Consider the following 26,618-nt stretch of genomic DNA (forward strand, 5'->3'; position numbering starts at 1 on the left):
AGCGTGCTCTCTTGTCAGGACAATCTTCTGTTCCGGCTGCAGAGTCGAGCCCAGTAGCTCCGGCACACAGATCTAGGAGTAAGAAGAGAACGCCAAAGGAAAACCGGAAAGAGAGGCACGGAGATGCAGCAGGTACACCCTGGATTACACTTGTCATTTCTGCCTTAGTTAAGTAAACAGGTATATTACTCATCTTTAAATGATTTCTAGCAAAGGAATAGTTTAGCTGACATTTCTGTGAGCATTCTGTGAGCTATTATTTTCTCTTCTCTCACTGGCTCATCAGTGTAGTTTTGATTTAATTTTCTCGACAGTCAGCAGATTAGGTTTCTTTCATTTTTATTTGCAAAGTAGAAGACCAACATAAAGTAGTTGTGAAGCAGAAGGAAAGCTATGCATGGTCTTCAATATATATATATATTTCTGGCAAAATAGTCTAAAAAGTAAGGCATGCATTTATATTGGTGCTGCTTTATTCTGATGCCCCTAAATAAAATCCAACACAACCAGTTGCCTTCAGATGTCACTTGCTGTGTATAATTTAATCTCAGTATAAATACATCTGTTCTGTTAAGGCCTCAGAGGTTTGTTATGAGAACATTAGGGAACAAATAGCATCATGAATACCAAGGAACAAACCGGTCAGAGATAAAGTTGTTGAGAAGTTTGAAGCAACATTGTGTTATAAAACAATATCAAAAGGTTTGAGCACCTCAAAGAGGGCTGTTCTAATCTATTATCTAAACATAGAAAGAGTATGGCACAACTGCCAACTCAATAGGACACAACTGTCCATTGAAACTGACTGGCCAGGCAAGGAGAGCATTAATCAGAGAAGCAGCCAAGAGCCCCATGGTAACTCTGGAGGAACTGCAGAGATGACTAATTCAGGTGGAAGAACCTGTTGGCAGGACAACTGACAGCCATGCTCTCCACAAGTTGTATCTTTATGGAAGACTGGCATGAAGATGCTTATTGTTCAAAGTAATCCATAAGAAGTTTAGTTTAGTGTAGACCACAAGATATGCTGGGCAAAGAATACATGAAGGTGCTCTGGTGAGATGAGAACACACTGTAAGATTTTGGCCTACATGCAAAACTCTAAATGTGGAGGAAAGCTAACACGGCTAACACCATGAAAATATTTTATTTGTAAACATTTCTGAAAACCATGTATTGCTTTCCTTACACCTAACAATTTTTATGTACTTTACATTTGTCTATCATACAGAATCCTTAAAAATGCATTGAACTTTGAAGCAGTACCTTGACTAAATTTGGAAAAGTCCATGTAGTATAAATACTTTTGCTTGCATCAGAGTGCATCACTTCGTCAGTGAATTTCTTGCTGCTCCTAATTCTAAAAGAACAAATGTAACCGATTCAATTGCATCAAGATATCTTACAGTTTTTATTCACTTTAAGGAAGCATTTAAGGTGAAAACGACAGGTAGGGACCTCTCCGACATAGTTGACATTTGTTATGTTAATGTTTGTGGTACTTTTTTGAGCAGGACTATTCCAGTTCTTTAGATTTCTGAACTTGGCACATTAACCATCTGAATTATTACTGGTTACCATGTCCAAACAGGTTAAATCACAGTGGCCCAAAAATGGCTGTTAGTCATTAAAATAATATGACACAGCATTGGTAACTGGGGTGTTTAGAGCTTTAAAGGCAAAACCACTTTAATTGACCCCCTCTGTTTCAGTGTTTAAGCAAGTCTAACACAAGAGTGAAATTTGCTCATCTAACACAGCAAGAAAGTGAATAGGCACATTTCCCAAAATGTCAAAATATTCTTTTTAAAGATAAAATTCTCTTTGCGTGTGTTTTTAAATCATCACTGATGAATCACAAGCAGATCTTCCCCCTCCGCCGACCCCTCCTGCCACAGACGGCTCCCTGCAGCTCTTTGTGGACGTTTTGAGTCGCAGACAAACAGACAGCAAAATGAGAGAGGGGAGCGATTTGCCCACTCTTCTGAAGCGAGAAGACGATTTCTCACCCCAGAGAGGAGGACTTGCAAAGTGGTTATCACAAGGTGAAAAAAATAAACAATATTCAACAAGACAAAACAAATAATAAAATACCAGTTCTAGAAAAAAAAATCGTAAAGCTTCAGATAAATGATCTATTCTGTTAGGTCTGCTTTCAGTAATTTAGGGTTCAACCCTTTAAATCTGAGTCATCTGTTTTCCATCAACAGATGAGAATGTAATCCCATATGGACAGCCGAACCATCTGTCCAAGGTCCAGATGTCTGGCTACGGGTCCCTTGGGGGACAAGTGTTTCCTCAGCACGGCGTTGCTGCTCAGAGGAGAGATGAGGTATGTCTGAACCGACGGGTGGGAGCTGCTGAGCTGCGTGCGAGTTGTTCGCTGACAACTCAACAAGAGACTTTGGAGGAAACAGGCATTCCCAGAGCTATCTTCCGTGCCCCAGTAAAAAATCAAATGATAACAAAGCCAGACTGAAAGAGTAAAGGTTATCTTTTAAACGATTTTTAAAGAAATATATATAAATAAATAGAAATGGGATTTTGAATGTAGTGTTTAATTATATTTAAATCTTGTCCTCCAGTAAAGCTTCAAAGCCCTTGGAAGATGATTTATTGTGAGTTCTGGACCAATAGTCAATAGTTAATTTCAGCATTCATTCTTCGCTGGTCAGAGTCTATAAGCATCCAATATCTTGATTTGACAATATCTGCCCAGTCTACTTGGCAAAGGTTCTCCAGTGCATCCGATTGGGAGAACATCTCTTGTCCACAGGCCTCTTTAGGTGACCCCATGTTATTCTGTCAAATTTAGTTCTGGTCATTCCAAAACTTTAGTTTTCATGTCACGAAGTTATTCTTTTGTTGATTAGTTTGTATGCTTGACAAGAACCCAGTTCCCTCTGAAGAAATTAAGATCACAAGGTTCATGGTTCAATGTTACTTTATTTGCATTTATTTTCCAGTGGTCCAAAATTCTCTAAAACACACGGACTGGAAAAGAAAAAACATCTTAACATGACCAGAACCATAACATATACCCTTACTCAAAATGCTCAGAACTTCACAAATCAAGTCAAAGGACACAGAAGAGGAGATCAAGGATTAAAGCTTAATAATGAAGGCAAATAAGTAATTAATCAGATATGCAGGGAATAAAGCTGGAATAAAATTAGAAAATAAATTCAACGAAACCCCGGTAAAAATAAGCAATGGAACAAATAAATAAAACATGACTAAAAACGGTTGTATATGAATACTAAAGTTAAAAAAAATATAAAATCTATTAAAAATTGAAATCCATTTAAAATCCAGTTGCAGTCTAGTGAGAGTGTGTGTGTCATGTCAGCTTGTGTGTTTCAGTAACAGCAGTAGGACCAAAGTTGTCTTTTAAAACATCCTGCATTTTGGGACTAAGAATCTCCGTCCAGAGGGCAGGAGCTGAAAATCTGTGTAAAGGGGATGAGAGTAGTCGTTTCAAACAGAAGAGGCAATCCGCTGCATCTACCTGCTGTACAGGGATAAAACTGACTGTTGGGCCTCTCCAATCAGCCTGGACGACACTTTAACTATCTGCTGGAGGGAAGTTCTCTCTTTTAAAGTTATATGACCAAACCACGACACCAAAGTAAAGGATAACACTGATTTGATACAAGCACGTTGGTTCCGTCTATATTAAAATGGCAGAGTTTCCTTAGACAGAATAGGCGCTGATGAGCCTTTTTATTTTCACATGGCGTCAATGCTGCCACCATCATGTTTCAGTGTAGGAATGGTGTTCTTTTAATGATGCTAAGAGTTGTTTTTGTGTCAACCTTTAGGAAGTGTGGCCCAAAGTTCAGCTTTTCTTTCATCAGATAATAGCACATTCTCCCACAAGGTTTTAGAAAATATTAGCCTGAGGATTTTCTTCTTCTGTTTTAAAGCCACTGTTGTAAATCCTTAGTCAAGACAAGAGAGAACAGGAGATTTCTGTCACATGTAGAACATATCCAGTACTTACCAAAAATCCCTGTGTTACTGTCAGACTCTTGACAACCTTCCTTCCTGACCATTTGTCTTGTCTTTTAACCTTTTTCAGAGAAACCTACAGGTTTTGTAATGTCACTTTTGTCTCTTATTTTAACAAATTATTGATGACAGTCTTTGCTGTACTATGCTATACATACATATATTTATATATAATTCTGGAGAGACTTTTGTACTCCTGTTTCAAGTGACACCCACAATGAAACGTTTTATTGCTGTTTAACCTCTCTGCAAACTATGGCTTCAGCTTAAAGATGCAAATTAACAAAAGTCAGGAAAATTCTACCAAGAGGTGAACTTCAATTCAGACTAATCTGATGTACTATAACTGATGTTATATCTGTACCAATTATGACTGAATGCTAAGACTGAATTGAAAGCTTCAGTAAAGTACTAGTTTAAGGTAGTGAGCACATTTGCAACCAAGTTATTACAGCTTTTTTGTTGATACATGTCTTCTTTTAACAGACTGATTTGTTGCTGTAGCTAATTTGAACAGCATATATGTCACATTAAAGGTGCACAAGGTTTTGAGATGATTTATCATTTCTTTATTTATTTTCCATCACATAATGCTGAGATCTCGACTGGACTGTGTAGACTTTTGAGATTCATTGTAAATCTCATTTGGTGTTGCAGATCTTCTGTGAAGAAAAGCTTTAATAAACATATAAAAAATACACCAAATACATTAATTACACCAACAACTATTTAAGTTTAATGTAAAAATGAAATTCACCTCCTGTTGCATTCAGATAAAATTTCGTGATTGGTTTAAAAATGTCCAACAAGTGACTGAAGTTAGTAAAGGTAGGATGTTGTAATATTCTCTAATAATGTTGGTTTTTCTTTCCTAAAGGTATTATCTACTGGGCTGATTGAACATGTTCAATTTTGCTGAGTTTGAGACATTTTGATCTCAGGGGTGTGATTACTTTTCTAATGCCTTTTGCACCCTCTAGACATTTTTTGAAAGAAAAAAGGAATTTATAGCAAATAATTACTTTAATGATTATATCCTAATTTACTTTTACCACAGTTATGAAAAGAAAATAGAAATTAGGGTATTTTTTATTGCCAACTTAATGAACTGGAGACAAGAGTGAAAAATACCCTAGCACCTCTGAAGTGTCGTAAATAAACCTAAGGCACCATAGAAATGTTTGACATCTGTTTGTTTGTTTGTTTGTTTGTTTGTTTGTTTCATGTGATGCTTTAAGTCATCACTACGAATGGATCTAATTTCTCAATGAATAGGATATTCTGTTTAGAAACAAAATAAAAAAACATCTGAGTCATTATATATCAGCTTCAGTATTTTACCACTGTAGGAAGTTTGCATGGGTTGATCACTACAGTTGGTCTCTGTAATCTGTATGCAAATTTCTCTGTTAGTCTAACTGCACACACTCTTTTCATTTCTCTGCGTCTCGTGTTTTTTCCGCAGAATCTCATATAGACAACAGCCGATAACGTGATGTGACATCCTCCTCTTTTCCTCCCCAACTTCCTGTCTTCGCGAACCATCAATCTGTTGCCATGGCATCCCGTGAAAAGCTGAAGACAAAAAACGAAAAGCGTCAAGGCTTGCCATCTGCCTTTTCACAAGCTATTTGTATCATCTTTTTATTTTAATTTAATGATCTTCGTTTTTTTTTTTTTTCTTGTGTGATTTCTCTCACCCCTTCTGTGTACAAAGACATCCTCTGTGTGATTTTTAAAAAGATGTGATCAGATATATTGCTAAAAATGGATCTGGGGGAAAAGTATGGTATTTTTAGGCTAAAGGGAATTAAATGTAAGTATTGCATTGTTGTACAGCAGATAAATGAATGTATCTTTTGTTTACTCCTGATCACGAAACTATGATGCTGCGTGTTTTTGATGAGCGACGGGGGTAATTCTCCTGTTACTGGCGTGAGTGTGTGTCTGTGTTTTTCTTTCACCTTCTTGTGTGGCTGTATAATCGTGTTAGATCACCAGTGTGTTAATTTCTAAATCTGAAAAATAAAAGGCTTTGTTACATAAAGTTTTTTTTGTGTGCGTGAGTGTGAAAACTACTAACTGTGACAAAAGAATAGCAGTTGTGTTTCTAGCAGCGGGACTCTGCGGATGACAACGCCAGCCTGTATTTTCCAGTCAGCTGGTGCACCGCCTCAGCACGAAGTGAAAGGCTTCTATGAAATTTGGAACAAAAAGTGATTCAAATGTGCTCTAAAACTTGGTGATGTTAGGTTCCTAAACTTTTTGACTGTTGAACCAGATGTGATTTTTTTTATTAAGGAAAGATCCTTGAGATGCTTTGATGACCACAATCCCAAACAACAGTTGTTAAAAATTACAGGGAGATGCTGTTGGCAGGAATTTATTTTGCAATCTGTAGATCCAGCAGAAATTCATCGGTAAAACTCAGTTGTATTCAACTTTATGCCTCAGACTTATTGGACAGGGACAAATAAGAAAATATTTTGTTTGGTTGGGTTTAGAGTCCCCAGGAGAACAATGTTTTACTCTGGCTGTAGTTATCTAAAAAGCTTTGTGTAGCTGATAACTGTACATCACCCTGTGCATCAAAACACTGCACATCATCCTGAGCACATCATCCTCGCAACAAAACAAGGTATCAACCACATCATGCTGTGGTGATGTTTTTGTTCAGCATGGACAGGTGAGCTGGTCATAGTTCTTGTTAAGATAGGTGGAGCTAAATACAGGGCAATCCATGAAAACAACTTGTTTGAGATTGAAAAAGACCTGAGAATTGGCAGAGGTTCAACTTATAGCAGGACAGAAACCCTGAACATACATACTGTGTGTACAGGATGGCCTATCTAAAGTCCAGACCTTTTAAATCCTTTTGAAAATCTGGCTGAAAACAAATGACACACATTTTAGTTGTAAAAATGTTGGAAACCATGTATCATTTCTCTTCTGTCTTTTAAAACTTTAATAGAATACATTCTAGATGGTGGTTGCAATGAGAGAAAATGTAAAAAACAAATTAAATGGTAAATGGTCTGCACTTGTATAGCGCTTTGTCAAGTTTCCAAAGGGCTTCACACTGCACTCAGTCTTCCACCCATTTATACACACATTAACACAATGACAGTGGTAGGCTACATTGTAGCCACAGTTGTTCTGGGGCAGACTGACAGATGTGGGGCTGCTGGACAATCGGCACCACCTGGCCCTCAAGTGTTATTGAATCTGTTAAAAAATTAAGCCTTAAAAGTTGTGGAATTTCAGAAAGCAAAAGTAGTATAAATGGAGTTTGATGGAGGAAAAAAACCTGACACAAAAAAACACATTTAATGCATCAGGGACAATCGAGTTTTAAAAACCGCTAGCGTAGCATTGCGGTTTTAGCAGTATTTGTCATTGCAAAACAATGAAAAATACCAGAGAAACTACCTGCATATTTAAATGATAAATTTTCTTCCATAAAATACTATCAAAGGTCTGACTGTGTGATATCAGGTCCGTTCTGTCTCTTTTGAATGGGTAACTTGTCCTGATTATTTGTTGTGTTTAGCATCCATGTAAATCCAGTTAGCGACTGGTCAGCTAAGAAGCATCTGCGCTGGATCTGTAGGAAAAGCCCATAAACTGACTCCAAATTTGTGGGTGACGCCCCAAGTTTTGATAGCGATCTTATGCCTCAGTGTGATCTATATAAAGGACAAACAAATAAGATTAGGTGAGGGCAGATATTAATGCATATTAATGCAAGACGTGATAAGACTGTCAGCAATAACAGGATATGCATATTTAATAGCAGGGTCACATTATAATGCATAAACCTCATTATAAACATGGTTGCACATTGGAAAGTTTAATTATGCAGAAACCAAAGACACTGATATACTATGAAGATGCTTTCATCTATGCAGGAGGAAGTGTCACTGAAGGATTTAAATCTATGAAAACACCATGGCTCTTGTCATCTTTTACCTTTTATCTACAACCACGATCTTTGAGCAGAGACCTCTAGACTTCGCAGGGATGTTTTCCACTTGGTTGCCACCAAATAGTTCCCAAGCACAAACAGGATAGGAAGGGCATGATCTCTCCAGCAAGTCTGGGGTCAGCCCCTTCCCAGGTGGGACAAGTCAGAAACACCTGCCATGGAGAACCGCCATACAGCATCCTTACCTGATTCCTGTATAAAACTTCATCCAGCTTTTTCAACACCCTATTTCTAAGTGTCTTTTAAATCTACATTAATTCCAATATATTTTGTACATTTATCTACAGTGGCGAGTCTTTACATTGCGTCACTTTTTAACCACAAACTTCATTGTATTTAAGTTTGATTTTATGTGACAAATCAACACAAAGCAAAGTATAATTGTGAAGTGGAATATAAAAGGACCTATGCCTTATAAAATATTTTACAAAACAAAAATTTGGAAAGTGTCGCGTGCCCTTTATATTAAAACCCCTCAATAAATTACAATAATTAACAACCTTTCGATCCAGTTACAGTTTTTTGGAGTATGTCTTTTCCAACTTTGCAAATCTAGATACTGAATTGCCCGATTCTTCTTTGTAAAATAGCTCAACTCCAGTCAGACTGTATGTAGAGCATCAGTGAACTTCAACTTTGAAGTCTTGACAAAGCTTCTCAAATGGACTAAGGTCTGGACTTTGACTGGGCCAATGTAATAAATGAATATGTGTTGATATAAACCATCCCATTTTAGCTCTGGCTGTATGTTTAAGGGTTGTTATCCTGCTAGAAGTTGAACCTCTGCCCCAGTCTTAAGTGTTTTGTTCCATCCATCTGCCCATCAACTCTGATCAACTTTCCTGTCCTGGTGAAGAAAAGCAACATGATGCAACCACCACATTTCACTGTAAAGTAGGTGTGTTCATGGTGATGTGTAGGGTTAGTTTTGCAGCACATATAGCATTTTAGTGTTGCTGGCCAGCACCTTCTATTACATGTTCCTTTGTTACCAATATGGCTTATGGGGAACTTTAAATTTCTTTCGACAATGGCTTCTTCTTGAATTTGTGTAGTAGACAAGTAATAGTTGTCCCGACTACAGTGTCCCACCTCTTGACAGCTTCTTGATTAATGCTCTCGTTGTAAATCATTTTCGATGTATGGCAACTTTCATGTCTAGATAGGTTTACACCTGTGCGCTACTTTTTCCATTATCAGGCTATAGATTTAAAAGGGCTCCATCAGATATTCAAAGCTTAGGACATTGTTTTGTAAGAACGATGGCTGAGACAGACGGAATGGGGTTCAAACCGGCAACCCACCAGTTACAGGGGAAACACCTACCACCTGAGCCACTGTCGCCTCCTTTAAACCACAACATTCACCCTGGTCCTGATGACTGTTTACTAATGATTTCTAACAAACCTCTATGAACATCTGTATTCATAAGTTTATAGGTTTTAGTTAAGTTTAAATTATTTGCAGGTTAACTCAGGTATCGCAGGTTTCCTCATTAGATGAATTTTAATGGCAACTGGTTTACTTAGGGTTATCAAAGTAAAGGTGTTTTAATACAAAAACACATCACAGTTTCGCATTTTATTTGTTGTGTTGATATCCATGTTCTCTTCCATCTCAATTATGCTTTTATTTGTATTGGTCTATCAAACTGAATCCTTTAAAAGTCCCTGAAGTTTGTGGTTGTAATGTGAAACAAATGTGTGAAAGGTAAAGAGAAATAAATGTTAAAGGCAATATAAATACTTCTGCAAGACCCTGTCGCTTAGAGCCCACACGTTTGGAAGGAAATGTTTGTTTAAAATGAAATTCTGTCTTATATAACCATAGAAAACCTCTTTTAAAATGTGATAAAAGCCATTAAGAAATAACTTTCTCTATGACACTCTGATTCAGAGGCCTTGTAGCACAGACTAAAAAAAAGGAGCGAGCCCACATTTTTCTATCAGCCAAATGACCCTGAAGTCTGAATAAACTTGCAGTATGTTGTAACATGTTCCCAGAAAAATGCCTTTTCTCATACAAGATATTGTGCATGAACCGATGCCTTTCTCAGATTGCAGCATTGTGAGGCTGAATGTGGCTTAATAGGAGCTGGAAGCCTTCATCTTAGTGTACAGCTCCTGAAATGTGACAGCAGTGGGATATGAAAGGCTTTTCCCCTACGTCAGCTCTGTCATCCGGTGGATGAACCTTCTATGTACAGATCTTATTAGCTGAAGAACCAGCTGCAATATTGCAGTAGGGAGGCATTCAGATAGTGTGGAAAACATGCTGGACTCTGCTGCCTTCTGCTAATACCATCTTGGTCCTACCAGGCCATGAGGACAATGGTAATCATTTGCAGTTTGAACAGGTTATACAATTTAGAGAGGTTGTGCAGTCTTTTGCTTTTAGGCATATAGCACAGATTGGAGTTTCTGTGGTTCGGTTATTATTTTTTACACAGATGAGCGTGACAAGGGGTCTGTTATTGAGACATATGACAAATCTGCAAACTAAGACTACTAGCTCAACAGACATGCTAGGTTCTTCCCTTCATATTGAACAATTTACTTTATTGTCCTTTGTTAAATAAGAAATCTACAAAAGCTTCATGATTCCACTATGAATTAGTATTAAGGAGTGAACCTAAGGATGTTCGCAATCAAATCCCGCCTTTTTCACTGAGGACTTTTAAAAATATTGGAGTTTAACAAATAACCAATAAATTTCTTATGCCCACCAAAATACTTGTGTCAGCCATATATGTTCAAAATCAGCCCAAAGTTGCACATCTGATGCACACAAAATGCTCCAGATGTGAAATGTCGATACTGTCTTCCAACATTTGAATAACAAAGTCACCCAAGTGAGCTTTTAGGAGAATGCCATCAAGCACTTGACGGAGGCCTGTTTCTCAGGTGTTCAAACTTTTAAATCCTGGTTGAAATTACCAAAGCAAACCATTCCTGACTAAAATCAATTTCCTTGAGTAAAAACAACATTCTCCAAAATCTTAGAGAGTTTTAAAATTGACCTGGTAATACAGACGTCCAATGCTTCAAATTTCAATATCTTGATTTGTAGGTGTACAACAGCACAATGAAAACCAACAAAAACAACACTAGATAAATAAATAAATTATGTTCAATCATTGTATTAGTAAAAACCCATTTTGTTATGTATGCAGTCAAATTTAGTAGGAAAATCAGTTCTCACTTCTGTAGTCCAAATAGGCTAAATAAGACCAAATAAAATGATTCATTAAGAGCTCAAACATACACTAAATGAAGTCAGAGATAAAATTAAAATAAAAAAAACTAAGGGGCATAAATATTAGAATGAAGAACTAAATCCAAAAACCCATTCAAAGCAGCAGAAAAACATACTTTTATGAAGGTACAGAATATTTAGTAAGGCACTGTGAATCAGTATATAATGAGTGATGAGAAAACTGATTTAGGGTGAAAATGAAGCACCAACACAGAGCTAACAAACAAAATAAAGATGGGCACACTCATAATATTTGGTGATAAAACTAAATAGGGGGAACATTGAAATGGTGACTGAGTTCAGTGTTGAAAAATAAATGAAGAGCACCACCTAGTGGTAATGTGTTGCCGCGACTGCGATGGCATGTGTGTTATGTGTGTGTGTGTGTGTAAATTTTAATCAGTTATAACCAAAAAATAAATAAAAAAATAAAATATACTTGCCTTGTGTTTCATTTTAAAGAATTGCCTTGTGACTGCCTTGAGGTCCCATTTACAGTGCCTGGTGAAAGTAATGATACTGTATCTCCTACATTTCCCCATATTTTGTCACGTCACAACCACAAACTTCACATCATTTTTCTGAAGAAGATAAAGTTGCAGAGAAATTTAAAACAATATCCCGAGGCAAATCCTGACATCACAGGCAAGAGAGCATAAATCAGAGAATTAGCCAAAGGGTTCATGTTAACTCTGGAAGAGCTGTAGAAATCCACAGCTCAGGTGGGAAAAGCTGTTAATAAAAAAAAAACTATTAGTTGTGGACACCACAAATCTGACCTTTATGAAAGAGTTTCATGACTGTTTGCATTTGTAAAAAGATTTGTAAGTTTTTAGTTTGCTTTAAAAAAGCTCAACAGAGTCCTCTGATCTCAAACTAAAGGGAGGAGTCCTGGGACTACTGCTGTGAACGGTCTGTCACCTTTAGGTTTTAGCCTCATTTGTGAAGCTTCCCCAGATTCTGGAATGGGTTTTGCTCGACAATCCTCTCAAGGCTGCAAATATCCCTGTAACGAGTGCAACTTTTCCTTCCACTCAACTTTCTATGATTATGCTTGGGTACAGCACTCTGTAAACAATCAGCTTTTTTTGCAATTACCTTTTGTGGCTTACCCTTGTTGTAGAGGGTGTCAAGGACTGCATGTTAGACATGCGTCAAGTTAGCAGTCTTCCCTACGATTGTATAGCTGTCAGACCCAGACTGAGAGACCATTTAGAGGCTTAGGAAAACTTTACTGGTGTTTTGAGTTACTTCTCTGATTAGGGTGTGAAACAATGAATTTCCAATATTTACATTTTTCCACAATATTCTGATTTTCTGAGACACTGAATTGTATGTTTTCATTACCTGTAAGCCATTATTATCAACCTGACAAGAAATAAAGGCTTGAAATATATCAGTCTATCTGTAATGAATCTATATAATGTATGAGTTTCATTTCTGAAATTAGTGATCAACAAAATGCTATTTATGTTTGTAAAAACTGATGAAAACCATGTGTCACTTTCCATTCTACTTCATAACAATGAACTCATTTGTACTTACACAAATCTCAATAAAACACATTGTAGTTTCTAGTTATAACTAATATGAATACTTTCACATGGTAGTGTCAATTTCAATCCTTTTCTCTTTACACATATTTGTGCACCAGTGTCATAATGCAAATGGTTACTATTTACTATTGAAAAAGGGCATAAAATAACATAGGTTTTTAGGTGCTGCAACAGGAATAAATCTAAAGAAAAAGCTACAAACCCTCTTCACTTAGCTTAACTCATCACACTTTAGTCACGTTAGTCATACTCATGTTGGTCTCTGGCAATATTTAATTTTCATAATTTATTTTATTAATGTATGAGCAATTTTTCATTTGTGACTAAATTAATTTATTCGGGATGGCTGAGTGCCGATTAAAAGACAGCGGCTTGAAAATACAGGATTTAATGCATGCTGTATCAAAGTACCAGCAATTTGTTTTTCAGTTTGCAATAGAGTTGGGAAGAAATTCAAAGGGCACTGCAGCAATTGCCCTTTTCCTAATATCTTTATCATTTAAACCAAATGTCTGAGAGAGGAAATTATTAATTGATTTTATGTAAATTGCACAGTTTCATTTATAATAATCTGGACACTAGCTATTACAGACAAATAATTACCAGGAGGGATTTGCAAACATATTTCAAAATGACTGAACTCTCCTTTATTACAGTTTTGTGTCTTTACAAGCAGTGCTGTGACTAAGCCTGTTGCAGGTCATGAGTTTACTGTGTGAGGTTGTGTGGTGTTCTGTATGAAAAGCCCGCCGTCATCAGTATTACTGAGGCGCTTTAATGGTTTTGTGTTTTCAGCAGATTCCCCCTTAAACACAGAACTTATCCTCTGTGATTGGTTGCAGCTCCGCACACTCCATTGTTCCATCAGGCCGTTTGTTCGCTCGGTTCCCTGCACACAAACAAACCTTTCCTGCCATCCTGGCCAATATTGGGCTCCTCTGTGCTTTGACAACCTGGAATATTGGATCCCCTCACTATTTCTGAGGAAAAGAAAAACATAAAGGTATGCAATCAATTCTTTCTATTAGGTGTCTAATGGATGAGTGGATTTTAAAAAGATTTTCTAACGCTTTTTTTATTAGGTTTCTGAATCTTGGTGTTCTCTTAAAACAAGGGTGGAAAGATCCACTTTGCATAAAATGTTCCAAGAAGATGCCATGTTTTTATGGATGCACCACTGACTCTAGCAAGAAGAGTATTTTTGATTCATTTTGCCTCCTGTTTGGTATTCCTGAAAAGCTTACAGACTTGTTCAGAGTCAAAGATGTTTAACATCACAGAACCATTCAGTCTGACAGTGTCAAAGGTTAATGAGGTATTAGCTCAAACTGGTTGCTTTTCTGTGTGGATTAAGGACTGATGTTTCAGTTCCTACATGCATCTGATCCTGGTTTCTTCCATATTTTGAGGTGTCCCTGTCTCTGTAACATTGTTTGCTGTAATTGGTGAAGCAGCACTACCCACATGTGGCTAAGCCCTGACCTGCTTTTTACTTCTCTCTATCAGTGTGTTTTGGCAGAATGTACAGCTTCATGGGAGGTGGGTTGTTCTGTGCTGGAGTTGGGAACATACTCCTGATTGTTTCTACAGCAACAGATTACTGGATGCAGTACCGCCACTCCAGTAACTACATGCACCAGGGACTGTGGCGGTACTGTGTGCCTGGGAAATGTATGACGCACACAGACAGCATCGGTAAGACTCGGTCCATACAGGCTGTAGATGCATCAAGCTTCTTGCTTTCAAATAAAAAAAAGTCCTAGAGCGAAAAGAGGCCATAAATTGTTCAAAGGCACATTATGGATTAGATGGAAAAACATTTAAAATGTCTTTATTTTAGATGGACATCCCAACAAAATTATTACTGATGTGTTGAGACCAAACTTCTTCTGGGTCATTGTTATGTTAGCTTACTAAGCAGATAGGACCAGCAGCCCTCGACCAATCAGCAAACTCTATATCATGTGCTATCATATGCCAGCACATTGGAAAATAAATGTAGACGAGAAGTTGAAATAAAAAAAAAGAATAAAAAAAAATAAAAAAACGATCTGATTGTATAATTCTTCACCAATCAGGAAACACCACACTGTGAAATAAAGTTTGGAGGAAAAGGTTGGAAAACAGTAAAAAAGAATAAAGAATACATCATAAAACAGTAAGTTAAAAAAAGAAATGAAAAGCAAACACAAAAACACAAACTGACTCAGTACAAAACCCTCCAGCAATCAGCAACTTATTACAATGTAAAGTTTGTAAAAGATTAGGAAAAATGGACAATAAAGACAATATGAAAAACATTAAAAAAAATAGAAAACATATAGAATTTTCATTTAACATCACAATGGAAAATATTTTCATTTGTTGCACTTTTTGGAAATTGAGTCGTCTATTTGAATTTAAGTCCAAGATATGAACAGTCCAAAAGGTTTCACACAGATGAAGCCTTTTAGGACAATTTCCCCGCTTTATGTCTTTCTCCACTAGTTCCAAGAACCTCACTATCTACTAATTATAACCAAGCTTGCTTGCAACGTTGTTAATCAGTCTTGATTCTTTTCAAAGTGCCACATATAGGCTTTTGATCATTTTTGTGGCAGCTTGCTCTTTTCACACTGGGACCTTTTGACTTGACTGAGAAATACATGAATGTTTCCTGTTTCTGTATCTAGCAGGGAAGATAAAACTCTATCCACCAATTCAGTCATGTGGTATTAACACACCTGCAGAAACATATCTCTCGTCCCACAGCGTACTGGGATGCCACCCGGGCCTTCATGATTCTCTCCCTGCTAGCTTGTTTCATTGGCATCGTGATTGGCATCATGGCCTTCATCCACTATTCGTCCTTCGACGGGTTTGACAAGACATTTGCAGCCGGGATCCTCTTCTTCCTCTCCTGTAAGTTGCACTCTAATAACTACATGTCGATTTCTCTCTCTGTGCTGCACTGAAACTGATACCTGCTGGAAATCTTTCATGCAGCCTTCTTTGTGCTGCTGGCCATGGCCGTCTACACTGGGGTGACAGTGAACTACTATGGGAAACGCTATGGCAGCTGGCGATTCTCCTGGTCCTACATCATGGGCTGGGTGGCAGTAGTGCTCACCTTCTTCTCAGGTGCAGATCTCAACACTTTTTTTTATTTTTTGTTAAATCACTCAATAATCAAGCTTTCTTTGTAGGTATCTTCTACATGTGTGCCTACCGGATGCACGAATGCCCAAGAAACTCTAACTCGCGCTGAAATGCTTAAAGGTTTACCCACACATGGCTAAGATGAAGCAATGTCAAAGTGAATTTTTCCAGCAACTTCCTGTAAATCATAAGAAGCAAAATAAATGAGAAAACATTTTCAATTGTCAAGTTTTTTATGTCTGTCCTATATGAAATTGCATTTCAGCAGATTTGTTAATTAATGAATTTCAGGACTTGTACAGAAAACTAACAGCAGTGATAAATGCAACAATCCAACTACTCTAAAATGTCTAATCAGGATAAATTAGATTTCAATAATTATAGAGCACTCTTCAAGCTGTCATTTCTCTTACAAAATCAGACTAAAACCGTGTATTCTCAAGTTCTGCCTTTCTCAAATAAAAATACGACTGATCCAGTCAGGTACCAGGACCCGTCCGGGTAAAAGTCAGTAAAGACCGATTTCTGTGTTTAGACACTGGCAATTTATTTCTCTTTCGTTGCACAGCGTTTTGTTTCAATACGATTCTTAATTCACCTCATGGATCAGGTTGGAATTTTTGGTGCTGTTCTTCCATTTATCTGGCAGAACATTCCCTGTTAAATTGGGATCATATTTTACTCTAGAGCTCCTGCAAGTGGTGGTATCCCCCAAGGATCCATCTTAGAGCCACTCAGTGTGTCACTGAGCAGGTAAATTCTGTTAGGAATGCAGACGGGTTGGTGTTAACCCATTTTACTGGGCTCTAGGACTATGCTTTCTACATACTATCACCCAGCCAGCCTGACATCCTGGCTGTTGAAGGACTGCTGCAGGGCCCCTTAGCCAGCCAGCTCAAAACTGATAGGTCAGTCATAACCACTTAAATCAACTCAGGGTGAGTTTCAGTCATATCAGCTAGTTTAGTGTGCAAATATTCCCTATCTTCTAATTATTTCTTACAGTTTAAGTAATTTGAGGTTTGTTTTTTTTAAACAGATTTTGTCTTTGTACCAAAGTTTCATGGAGTGCAGGTGGTAAGAACCTGAAACACAAGTTGGAGGAGTTATAGAGTTTAAGACTTAAATCTGGGGGTTTAAGTCACAAGATCACAAAAATCCCTCTGGTATAAGTTTGTAAAAATAAAGGAATGTGGTAGTACATTTTATGGAAGCAGCAAGACGAGTCCAAAGTTAAATAATAATTTATTCAATCTTTTTCCTTTAGGCCTTGTGCAATAGATAAAACAACATCTCCGAGTGACCAACAACCACTTTGTGGTAACAACAAGTTGAACTTAAAAACCTACATCAGAGGATGAAAAAAGAAAAACATTTTCAAAAGGACAGCAGTTATTTGTTAAATCTTCAGAACATGCTGGGAAAATTGAATAAGGCCATTGGTGACATCAAACATAAAGAAACATCTGTCCAGTCTCTACTGTAGTTTAGTCGACCTCCTCGATGGTGGGGCCAGAGGAAGCTCCTTCTGCTCTGGGAGCACCACCAGCTCCAGGCGTCCCTCCTGGACTCTGGTACAGTTTGGCCATAATTGGGTTGCACAGCTTCTCAAGCTCCTTCTGCTGGTGCTCAAACTCTTCTTTCTCTGCAGTCTATGAACAAACAAATAATGTTTAAGGTTAATATTCTACCTAAATTCTATTAAAAAATAAAGCTGAGATAGCGAAGAAGTCCCTGAGTCTTTGCAACTCTTAAATTAAACCATCTGTTGTTATCGGGTGATTTTTCCTAAAATGACTAATCTTTCTTTTCAGTTATTGGATATTTGCATCATATAATTCAACAGATGGGACCTTGTATGTTTAGAGAGAAACACTTTTTCACCCCCTTGAATCAAGATAATATGTTGCGTGAACAGCTGTTCCATTACTGTTTACACGTTGCCATGTCAACAGACGGGGATATTGACTGACAAGCTCAGCTTTTGACATATGCCGACTAATCTAGATTTGGTTTATAAACACCTAAAGAATGACTGAAACAACTTTCAGAACGTGCAGGATTTGATGTTTTGCAATAAGGAATCTGAAGAGAATGATGTCGGTGATTAATATTGATTAAAAACAGAGTAAGACAATCTTGAAAATGTTCCAGAGAAACATTCCAGTGGGCTAAGATGGCTTTTCAAGCTTTACAGCAGGCCTGTTGGATACTGATCCAGTGAACACATCGGCTTCTACTGCAGCTTTATGCTGTTTAGGACCGGACATAATATAAGTTTAGCCCTGCAGATACTTGCATCCTGAAAATGTCCTGAGCTCAATACAAAACAGCAAATCTAGTAGTAGTCTAGTAGTAGTTTTATGCAGAAATACTATGTACAACTAATGAGCCAGAACTGTTAACCTCCACTGGGAGGGAAGGTGTTATCGCGAGAGTCTGGTGGAGTCTTAGGTTGGTTTTTATGGTTGAGCTGGGAGACGGCGAGTTGGTGAAAATAAACCTGGCAAAATTATAAACGTGGTGTTTATTAATTTTTAAGAAATAGCTACTTTTACAGTAAAATTCATTTAAAACTGATTTTCTTTTCCAAAATCAACTCTTCTTCAACATATAATTCCTTAAACTATTGAAAAGAAGTACCATAAAGCCTTTTGAACTGCCATGTCTGTCATAGTTAGGGATAATCTGACGGTGCCCTAGTTCTACTTCTTGCCTTCCCAAACTCATACCTGATTTGCATCGAGCCAGATGATGACCTCGTTACATTTGTCTAAGATCTTCTTCCTGTCCTTCTCACTGATCTTGTCCTTTAGCTTGTCATCCTCAACAGTCGACTTCATGTTGAAAGCACAAGATTCCAGACCATTCTTGGCTGCCACCTTTTCTCGCTGCACATCATCCTCAGCCCTGTACTTCTCTGCTTCCTGGACCATACGCTCAATGTCCTCTTTACTCAAGCGGCCTACAGAGGGGAAAAAAGGGGTTATTCTAACAGAAAAAAAAATAAAAATACTTTGACAGCTGGACTTAGACTTTCAATGAAATTTAAAGAGTTTGTTAGTTACCTTTGTCATTTGTGATGGTGATTTTGTTCTCCTTCCCAGTGCTCTTGTCGACTGCAGAGACATTCATGATGCCGTTGGCGTCGATATCGAATGTAACCTCAATCTGAGGGACCCCTCGAGGAGCTGGGGGTATTCCAGTCAGCTCAAATTTCCCGAGCAGGTTGTTGTCTTTGGTCATGGCCCTTTCCCCCTCAAACACCTATGAAGATGATAAATATGGTCAACTCAATGGAAATGTGTTTCCTTTTGTGAACATGGAGGTAAACAGATGGAGGTCTCATCACCTGAATGAGCACGCCAGGCTGGTTGTCAGAGTAAGTGGTGAAGGTCTGGGTCTGCTTTGTGGGAATGGTAGTGTTCCTCTTGATTAGAGCAGTCATGACTCCGCCAGCAGTCTCAATGCCCAGAGACAAGGGGGTGACGTCCAGCAGCAGCAGATCCTGCACATTCTCAGATTTATCACCGCACAAGATGGCTGCCTGGACAGCTGCCGAATAAACAGGGAAAACAAAATTTATGAGCTACAGCTCAGCATTGTTTTCAAATGACTGTTTAGTTTAACAGCCTGCTTTCAAACATACCTGCACCATAGGCCACTGCCTCATCAGGGTTAATGCTCTTATTGAGCTCCCTCCCATTAAAGAAGTCCTGCAGGAGCTTCTGGATCTTTGGAATACGAGTTGACCCTCCCACCAAGACGATGTCGTGGATCTGAGCCTTGTCCATCTTGGAATCTCGTATAGCCTTTTCCACAGGCTCCAGGGTTCCTCGAAACAGGTCTGCGTTCAGCTCTTCAAACCGCGCCCTGGTGATGGACGTGTAGAAATCGATGCCTTCGTACAGCGAGTCAATCTCAATGCTGCCCTGGGTGCTGGAAGACAGGGTGCGCTTGGCTCGCTCGCAGGCTGTGCGCAGGCGGCGCACCGCCCTCTTGTTGTCGCTGATGTCCTTCTTGTACTTGCGTTTGAACTCAGCGATGAAGTGGTTCACCATGCGGTTGTCAAAATCCTCGCCGCCCAAGTGTGTGTCGCCTGCTGTGGCTTTCACTTCGAAGATGCCGTCCTCGATGGTCAAGATGGAGACGTCGAAAGTGCCACCACCCAGATCAAAGATGAGAACATTTCTCTCAGATCCAACCTAAAATTGAGACAGTTCAAATTTGGTAGCTGCAAATGCTGTAGGACCACTTCAAAATTCTGAAAGAAATTAGAACTGTAAAAAATTGCTCATAATTATTTTACCTTTTTGTCCAGGCCATAAGCAATGGCAGCAGCCGTGGGCTCATTAATGATACGCAGAACGTTAAGTCCAGAAATGATCCCAGCATCTTTGGTAGCCTGGCGCTGAGAGTCATTGAAGTAGGCAGGTACCGTCACCACAGCGTTTGTTACAGCCTGAACAAAATAAGAAGTAATTTACACATTACAATAAGACATTTTAAACGGTGTACTTAATTTCACTTATAAATTAGGAACAGATTCTTGTCTATAAAAACTACATAGGTAAAGCAAATAGGACAAAAACAGAACATTCTGCATCAATAACTTTAAATATGAGACTATTTTGGTTAGATATAGTTCATCATCCATATATCGACATGTCATGGTCAGTTCCTCTATCATTTGTCTAAGTGGTTGTAAACCAAGAGAGAAAATCTATTGTCCCAAAAACAAGCTTACACACACACACACATCCGTGTTTTACTATCTTTATGAGGACTTTTCAGTTACTTCCATTGACTTCCATTCATTTTCCTTGATTTTTAGTGCCTAACACTAACCCTAACCCTAACCAGTTAATACCTAACCCTAACAATAACTCAATTCATACCCTAGTCCTAAACCTAACCCCTGTCCCAAGATCGGAATTTGAAAAAGTGAGGACCAGGAAAATGTCCTCATTTTGTCAAAATGTCCTCACTTTGCGATAAAAATACGAAAATTGGTTCTCACTCAGCAACTAGTACAAGTACACACACACACGACTCTGGTGACATCACATAAGGCAGCTGATCAGAGATCTTTTAAGAATGTGCCTTTGTATTTTTCTTGTTGTTTTTCCCTCTTTATTTGCCTATTTTTAACCTAATTCCCATGGCGAATACATATGAAAAACAATCTGAAAAATGTATTAAACAGGAATACAAACAAATTTCTACCAGGTAAAATTCTTAAGATGAATATTGTCATCTTTTTGCAGTATCCTTCTTGACTCTGGCTTAAAAACAAGCAGGATTTAACCCCTTGCAATATAAATGCAACTTAAATACTTCAGAACCTATCAACATATGCCAAAAGGTGTGTATCTGCCATTTGGTTTGCTAATGCCAGCTGATCAACTCCATTTTTGAGCCTCTCGTGATGTCATTAACTCAGATACACAAAGCAGAAGCAGTGGGGTTTTTTTTGTCAATGCATTTTAGAAAAGCTTCGTATTTTGTGAAATAGTCGTCCAAATCCATATTTCATTTTCAGTGTACTTATGGAAACAAGCGCACCATTAACTAGCAGCAGATACAACAAACAAAATTACTCCCGCAAAATTCTAGTCAAGCTTTCTTGAATTGTACTAATAGAAAATCTGGAAAACTTTTTAGTACACTGAAGTACCTTGCCAAGGTATGCCTCAGCAATCTCCTTCATCTTTAGCAGCACCATGGAGGAGATCTCCTCTGGGTAGAAGGTCTTTGACTCCCCCTTGTACTCCACCTTCACCTTGGGTCGTGAGTCATCATTAATGACTGTGAAGGGCCAGTGTTTCATGTCTGACTGGACAATACTGTCATCAAAACGACGCCCAATAAGCCGCTTTGCATCTGAGGAGACAGAAGAGACACAATTAGTCAGTTTTTGTCTTTTTTAAATCAAGTCACAATTCATACTAATTTTGTAAAAGTGCAGGAGTCGTACCAAAAACTGTGTTACTGGGGTTGAGGGCCACTTGGTTCTTGGCTGCATCTCCAATCAACCTCTCGGTGTCAGTAAAGGCTACATAACTGGGCGTGGTCCTGTTTCCCTGGTCATTGGCAATGATTTCAACCTTGCCATGCTGAAACACTCCTACACAAGAGTAGGTAGTGCCGAGGTCAATGCCTACTGCTGGTCCTTTGGACATGGTTCCTAAAAGAAGAAGGATGACTATTAATCACAAACTGACAGTAAAGTGCTAATCAACAGGTCACAGATGACATAAGATCTTTATAAGTCCTGTGGAAATCTGTGATTAAGTGTATGAAGTAACACGGCTATTACCGTATTTTCCGCACTATAAGGCGCACCGGATTATAAGGCGCATAGAATAGAAGCTACTGCGGTCAAACGTTTGACTGGGGTTGCGTTATGCATCCACTAGATGGAGCTGTGCTAAAGAGAATGTCAACAAAACAGTCAAGTAAGTCCGTCAGTCAAACTTTATTAATACACTACAAACCAGCGTTCTGATAACTCCATTCACTCTCATGGTAAGGTCTCCTCTACATAGAATTCTATTGAATAGAGCCAACCGCACGTTAGGAATGCATTGGAGTCTATGAAGTTGAAGTTGAAATCAAACGTTAGTTAAAACATGAAAGGGAACTTTTCCCTGATTCAGTAAACACGTAAAAGAAACAGTTTGATGCACTAAATCAAACGTTAGTACTCTTAACCTTTCCTGTTTCTGTCCCCGCTTTCTCCAGGGCCGAAGTTACTAGTTTCCTCGGGGTTAACTCCCTCACTCATACGTTGCTGAGTTGAGCATGAAGAAACAGCATCAAAACACTGAGTTGTTGACGAGATTCGGGGTTCTTTTTAATGACTTTGCAGCACGTAAAAACACAGGGCTTACAGACTCATACACCGCTGCTCCGGTCGCCGTCTCTACCCACCCCACACACACAATAATACCGACGTCACTTCTTCACTCTTGATTCTCAGCTACGGCAGCACACAGCGCCACCTCTGTCCGGAGGAGTAATGTCAACATCTTCCATACACACACACGAAACATACACCCCACACACTGAGCTTCTAATCACATATAGTTCAGGCAATTCCTGCAACAGTACATTCAAACGTTATACACACACAAGTGGTGTTGGACTAGGAGTAAGCACAGTACAGGTGTTTACCGCTATTACTTAGGCGACACCCCTGACTACGGTAGCCGTAATGCTGCAAGCGGTGCGGCTTTGTAGTTTACCAGTCGTACTGAAACATTTTGACAGAGCGCCGTGTACAACCAGTATGGATCAACCAATTAACCAATTGATCCATATATAAGGCGCTCCGGATTACAAGGCGCACTGTCATTTTTTGAGAAAATTAATGGTTTTTAAGTGTGCCTTATAGTGCGGAAAATACGGTAACAGACCCTGAGCAGATCATACATGAGTGAAGGGCAAAATAAAATCCAGAGCACCTGTTAAACATCTCTTAGTCTCTCACAGCCTAAAAACAAACCTTTATTATGACAACCAACTTCATGGAGGCTCATTCTCATCCAGGAACTATGTTCACTGTATCCTGTCAGCCAAAACTGGTTTTCTACAGACTTACTGGTGAGCTGTAACTTCTTGGAAGTTCCCATGTTCTTGCTACAGCAGATCATCAACACACTAATGTTATAACTAATAATAAGCCACATGGTCCCGGAATCATTACAATTAACTGACAATGTTTTAGGTGGTTGAGCCATGGACTGTACACATAAAATGTTGATCAGTTCATTGTTTAACAGCTGATCATAACCATTAAGGGATCTAGGTCATTCTGGAACCAGCCAATAAAACTGAGGGGCTAATTTAACACAACTGAGAACTTGATGAATGTACTTCCATAACCTAAAATAGACCTAACAACCACGTGGTACCAAACCCCTAAAACATTTCAATATAAATGGCAACATAATTTATAAAATGTCAGGCTGTTCACGACTTACAGGCTCTCTAATCAAACTAACCAAATTACAGAAAGTGGAAAAGAAAAAAGCTCTGAAAAGAACAAAGACGTGTTTCATAGCGCAGCAAACGCTGCGTATTCTGGGAGATGCAGAGACGTCACCACCTGCTGGCCAATATAAAGAATGCAGATTTCTACATAATGCAGGTTTCTGTGTGGAGCAAATGGAAACACTGGTAGGTGCTGGTAAAAACACGTTGGCTTCTTTTATTAATACAAAAATACTTAAAGATAACTAAGAGCTTTACAAAAATACTGAATTAGAATTGTTGAAGCCTGAAGTTTCTACACTAGGCTGCTGTGAAGTCTCTGTATCTCTGACTTTTACCTAAGTTGTTTTGCTTTTGTAGGATTTTCTTGGACGACAAGATCTGTTAATTGTTTCCTGATCTTGTGTAAAAAAAGGCCCATTATTTTCTAACCCATTAAAAATAAAGATGTTCACATAAAAGGAAATGTTTATTAGACAATAAGATTCTCATTGGGCTTTACTGCCAGAGATGTGAGCAGCTTAGGGTAAAAAAGTCTTAAAATAATTAAAAGGGATTTGCTCGTTGCTGGTTGTTTCAGTCCTTTGACCTGATTAAGAAATCAGATTTGGACATTTAAACATTTGAGAAACTCTGGTATAAAACCTTGCACCTTGGTTCCTTGACTGAACCAACAGACGTTTGGGATAGACCAAATGTCTTTGCTAAGAAAACACCATCTAAAACCTGTTGTTGATTTAGCTTGACATCTGTATACAAATGTGGTAAATGGCTGCTAGCACAGGAGAATGGCCTAATGCTAGCTTAAGAGTCGACATGCTGCTGCGCCTGAAAGTTCTGGAACTTTACTTTTACCAGAATACGACTTATACGTAACAGTAAGATAAAATAAAACGTCTAGAAAGTTAAGTTCAATAGCCCAGAAACTTCTGGAGTTGGCCGTTGTGCAAGCAATCAATAAGAATAAAATAACGTCCGGGTAATATGCAATTTTTAACATGTTTATGTCGGACTTAAACGACGGCTAAATATTAGTTTGGAGAATTATAACATAACCGATATATGACAGTTAAAACTAGCTAAATAAAATGCAAACGTGAACTAACTTAAGTTCAAAACAACGTAGCCAACGTTTGTTTGAAACGTCGCTGGAACGTTAACCTCCAAAAGTGTATATTTAAACCTTATTTCATTGCTTAAAACATACCCAAGTAGATAGACTACAAAAACATTGTAAATACCTTCGTTGAACCCACAGACTGGCTTCTTATCGGATTACGACGGATGTAGCTGATACACTTGATGAACTTCTCCGTTTAGTAAATCAGGATGCGAACAGTTCTTGTCCCGGTTGTCTAGGTGATTTACTTCCCTGCGCCCGTTGCTGCTACAGCAGCAGCCGCGCCTCTTCATAAACATTCGCACGCGGAATTCTCGAATTCTCTGGAACGCAGGAGGAGTCAGGCTGACCAATCAGCTGCCGCCATACCCACTTCCCTTCCCTCCCACCCTCCGCCTCTGTTATAAACGGCCACTTAAAAAGCTTACCGCACCAAGGAATATTGGAGAATTATGGTTGGAATAATAGAAGTTTCTAGAAACGACTGGCGATCTGGGGAAAGGAAAGATACAATATCAGGCAAAATGCTGGAGATGTCACTATAATTTGTTCCCCCAGTGTAACATATTTAACACAAAACCTAAACGTTTTTAAATTTTATTTGCAGTGCCTAGCAGAAGTATTTATGATGCAACTTCATCTTTTTTGTGGAAGGAAAATGCATGGTTTTCAAAATGTTTAGAAACAGAGTTTGGCAATTGGAGAGTGTGGCATGTCTAGAATTGCGCTGCTCAAGGTGGCAGCAGGTTGGAGTAGCTCTGTTACTTTTGATTCTGATTTATTTTTTTTTGGGAACTATTCCTCTTGTGGTGGATACAGTGGATTTTTCTTTTGGACTACTGTCCACTCCGGTGTTGGATGCTGTGCAGCTGGGAGGATTTTTCTTGATACTTTCTATTTTTGGACATTTGTTATGATGCATTGCCATGGCAACGGGGTTGTTTCTTACAACCGGGAGCAGCTGATTAATATCTCAAAAGCTCAAATAATACTTCAACTACAACCCCAAATCCCTGATGAGTTGAAAAGGAGACGCCGTGGATGCAGAGCAGGAGCTAAGAGAAGAGAGAGAAGGAGGAAGTTCAAACCATCTCTTCCGTCGATTATGATGGGCAATGTGAGATCGTTGGGAAACAAGTTGGATGAACTCCAAGCCCTACAAAGGACCCAGCCAGAGTACCGGGCATGCAGTATCATGTGTTTTACTGAGACATGGCTGCAGGATCATATCCCCGACTCTAGCATCTCTCTGCCGGGCTTTTTAACCATACGAGCAGACAGATACTTAAAGAGGAGCGGCAAATGTAAAGGAGGTGGACTGGCAGTATTTGTGAACAACAGATGGTGTCATCCAGGACACGTTACTGTGAAGTGTCAACTCTGCAGTCCAGATATTGAACTGTTGGCAGTAAGTTTTCGTCCATATTATTTACCCAGAGAGTTCACCAGTGTTATTTTGGCAACAGTTTACGTTCCACCTTCCGCTGTTGCCGACACTGCATGTGATGCCATCAGCTCAGTTGTTGCTAAGCTACAGACACAAAACCCCAATGCTTTT

The 26,618-nt window shown here is 38.7% G+C and overlaps 3 protein-coding genes across 6 annotated transcripts in view; 2 read left to right on the forward strand and 1 right to left on the reverse strand.

The window, feature by feature from the left end:
- Window positions 1–13,778, forward strand: part of zgc:77784 (uncharacterized protein LOC402947 homolog) — a 120,237-nt gene extending 106,459 nt beyond the window's left edge. Inside the window, exons 23-26 of one of the 4 annotated variants that reach the window (XM_047392080.1) lie at window positions 19–132; window positions 1,863–2,045; window positions 2,211–2,332; window positions 5,477–6,058. In XM_047392080.1, the coding sequence (XP_047248036.1) occupies window positions 19–132; window positions 1,863–2,045; window positions 2,211–2,332; window positions 5,477–5,488 (431 nt within the window). In that variant the 3' untranslated portion in view covers window positions 5,489–6,058. Of the gene's footprint in view, window positions 1–18; window positions 133–1,862; window positions 2,046–2,210; window positions 2,333–5,476; window positions 6,059–13,649 lie in introns of those variants that run through there. The other 3 variants (XM_047392082.1, XM_047392081.1, XM_047392083.1) reach the window with 3 other exon arrangements.
- Window positions 13,779–14,327: 549 nt separating this feature from the next.
- lim2.3 (lens intrinsic membrane protein 2.3) lies at window positions 14,328–16,161 on the forward strand. The gene is made up of 4 exons (XM_047392085.1): window positions 14,328–14,502; window positions 15,559–15,708; window positions 15,793–15,927; window positions 15,993–16,161. The coding sequence occupies exons 1-4, from the start codon at window positions 14,328–14,330 to the stop codon at window positions 16,052–16,054; spliced, it is 522 nt and encodes a 173-aa protein (XP_047248041.1). The 3' UTR covers window positions 16,055–16,161.
- A 1,012-nt stretch (window positions 16,162–17,173) lies between these two features.
- On the reverse strand, window positions 17,174–25,360 carry hspa8b (heat shock protein family A (Hsp70) member 8b). The gene is made up of 9 exons (XM_047392084.1): window positions 25,182–25,360; window positions 21,923–22,132; window positions 21,623–21,828; window positions 20,255–20,407; window positions 19,595–20,150; window positions 19,298–19,500; window positions 19,014–19,212; window positions 18,678–18,910; window positions 17,174–17,597 (listed from the first exon to the last, which is right to left on the reverse strand). Exons 2-9 carry the CDS (start codon window positions 22,125–22,127, stop codon window positions 17,433–17,435), a joined length of 1,920 nt encoding a protein of 639 aa, XP_047248040.1. The 5' UTR covers window positions 22,128–22,132; window positions 25,182–25,360; the 3' UTR covers window positions 17,174–17,432.
- Between the last annotated feature and the right edge of the window lie 1,258 nt (window positions 25,361–26,618).

The sequence above is a fragment of the Girardinichthys multiradiatus genome, chromosome 18 (assembly GCF_021462225.1).
Source record: "Girardinichthys multiradiatus isolate DD_20200921_A chromosome 18, DD_fGirMul_XY1, whole genome shotgun sequence".
NCBI lineage: Eukaryota > Metazoa > Chordata > Actinopteri > Cyprinodontiformes > Goodeidae > Girardinichthys > Girardinichthys multiradiatus.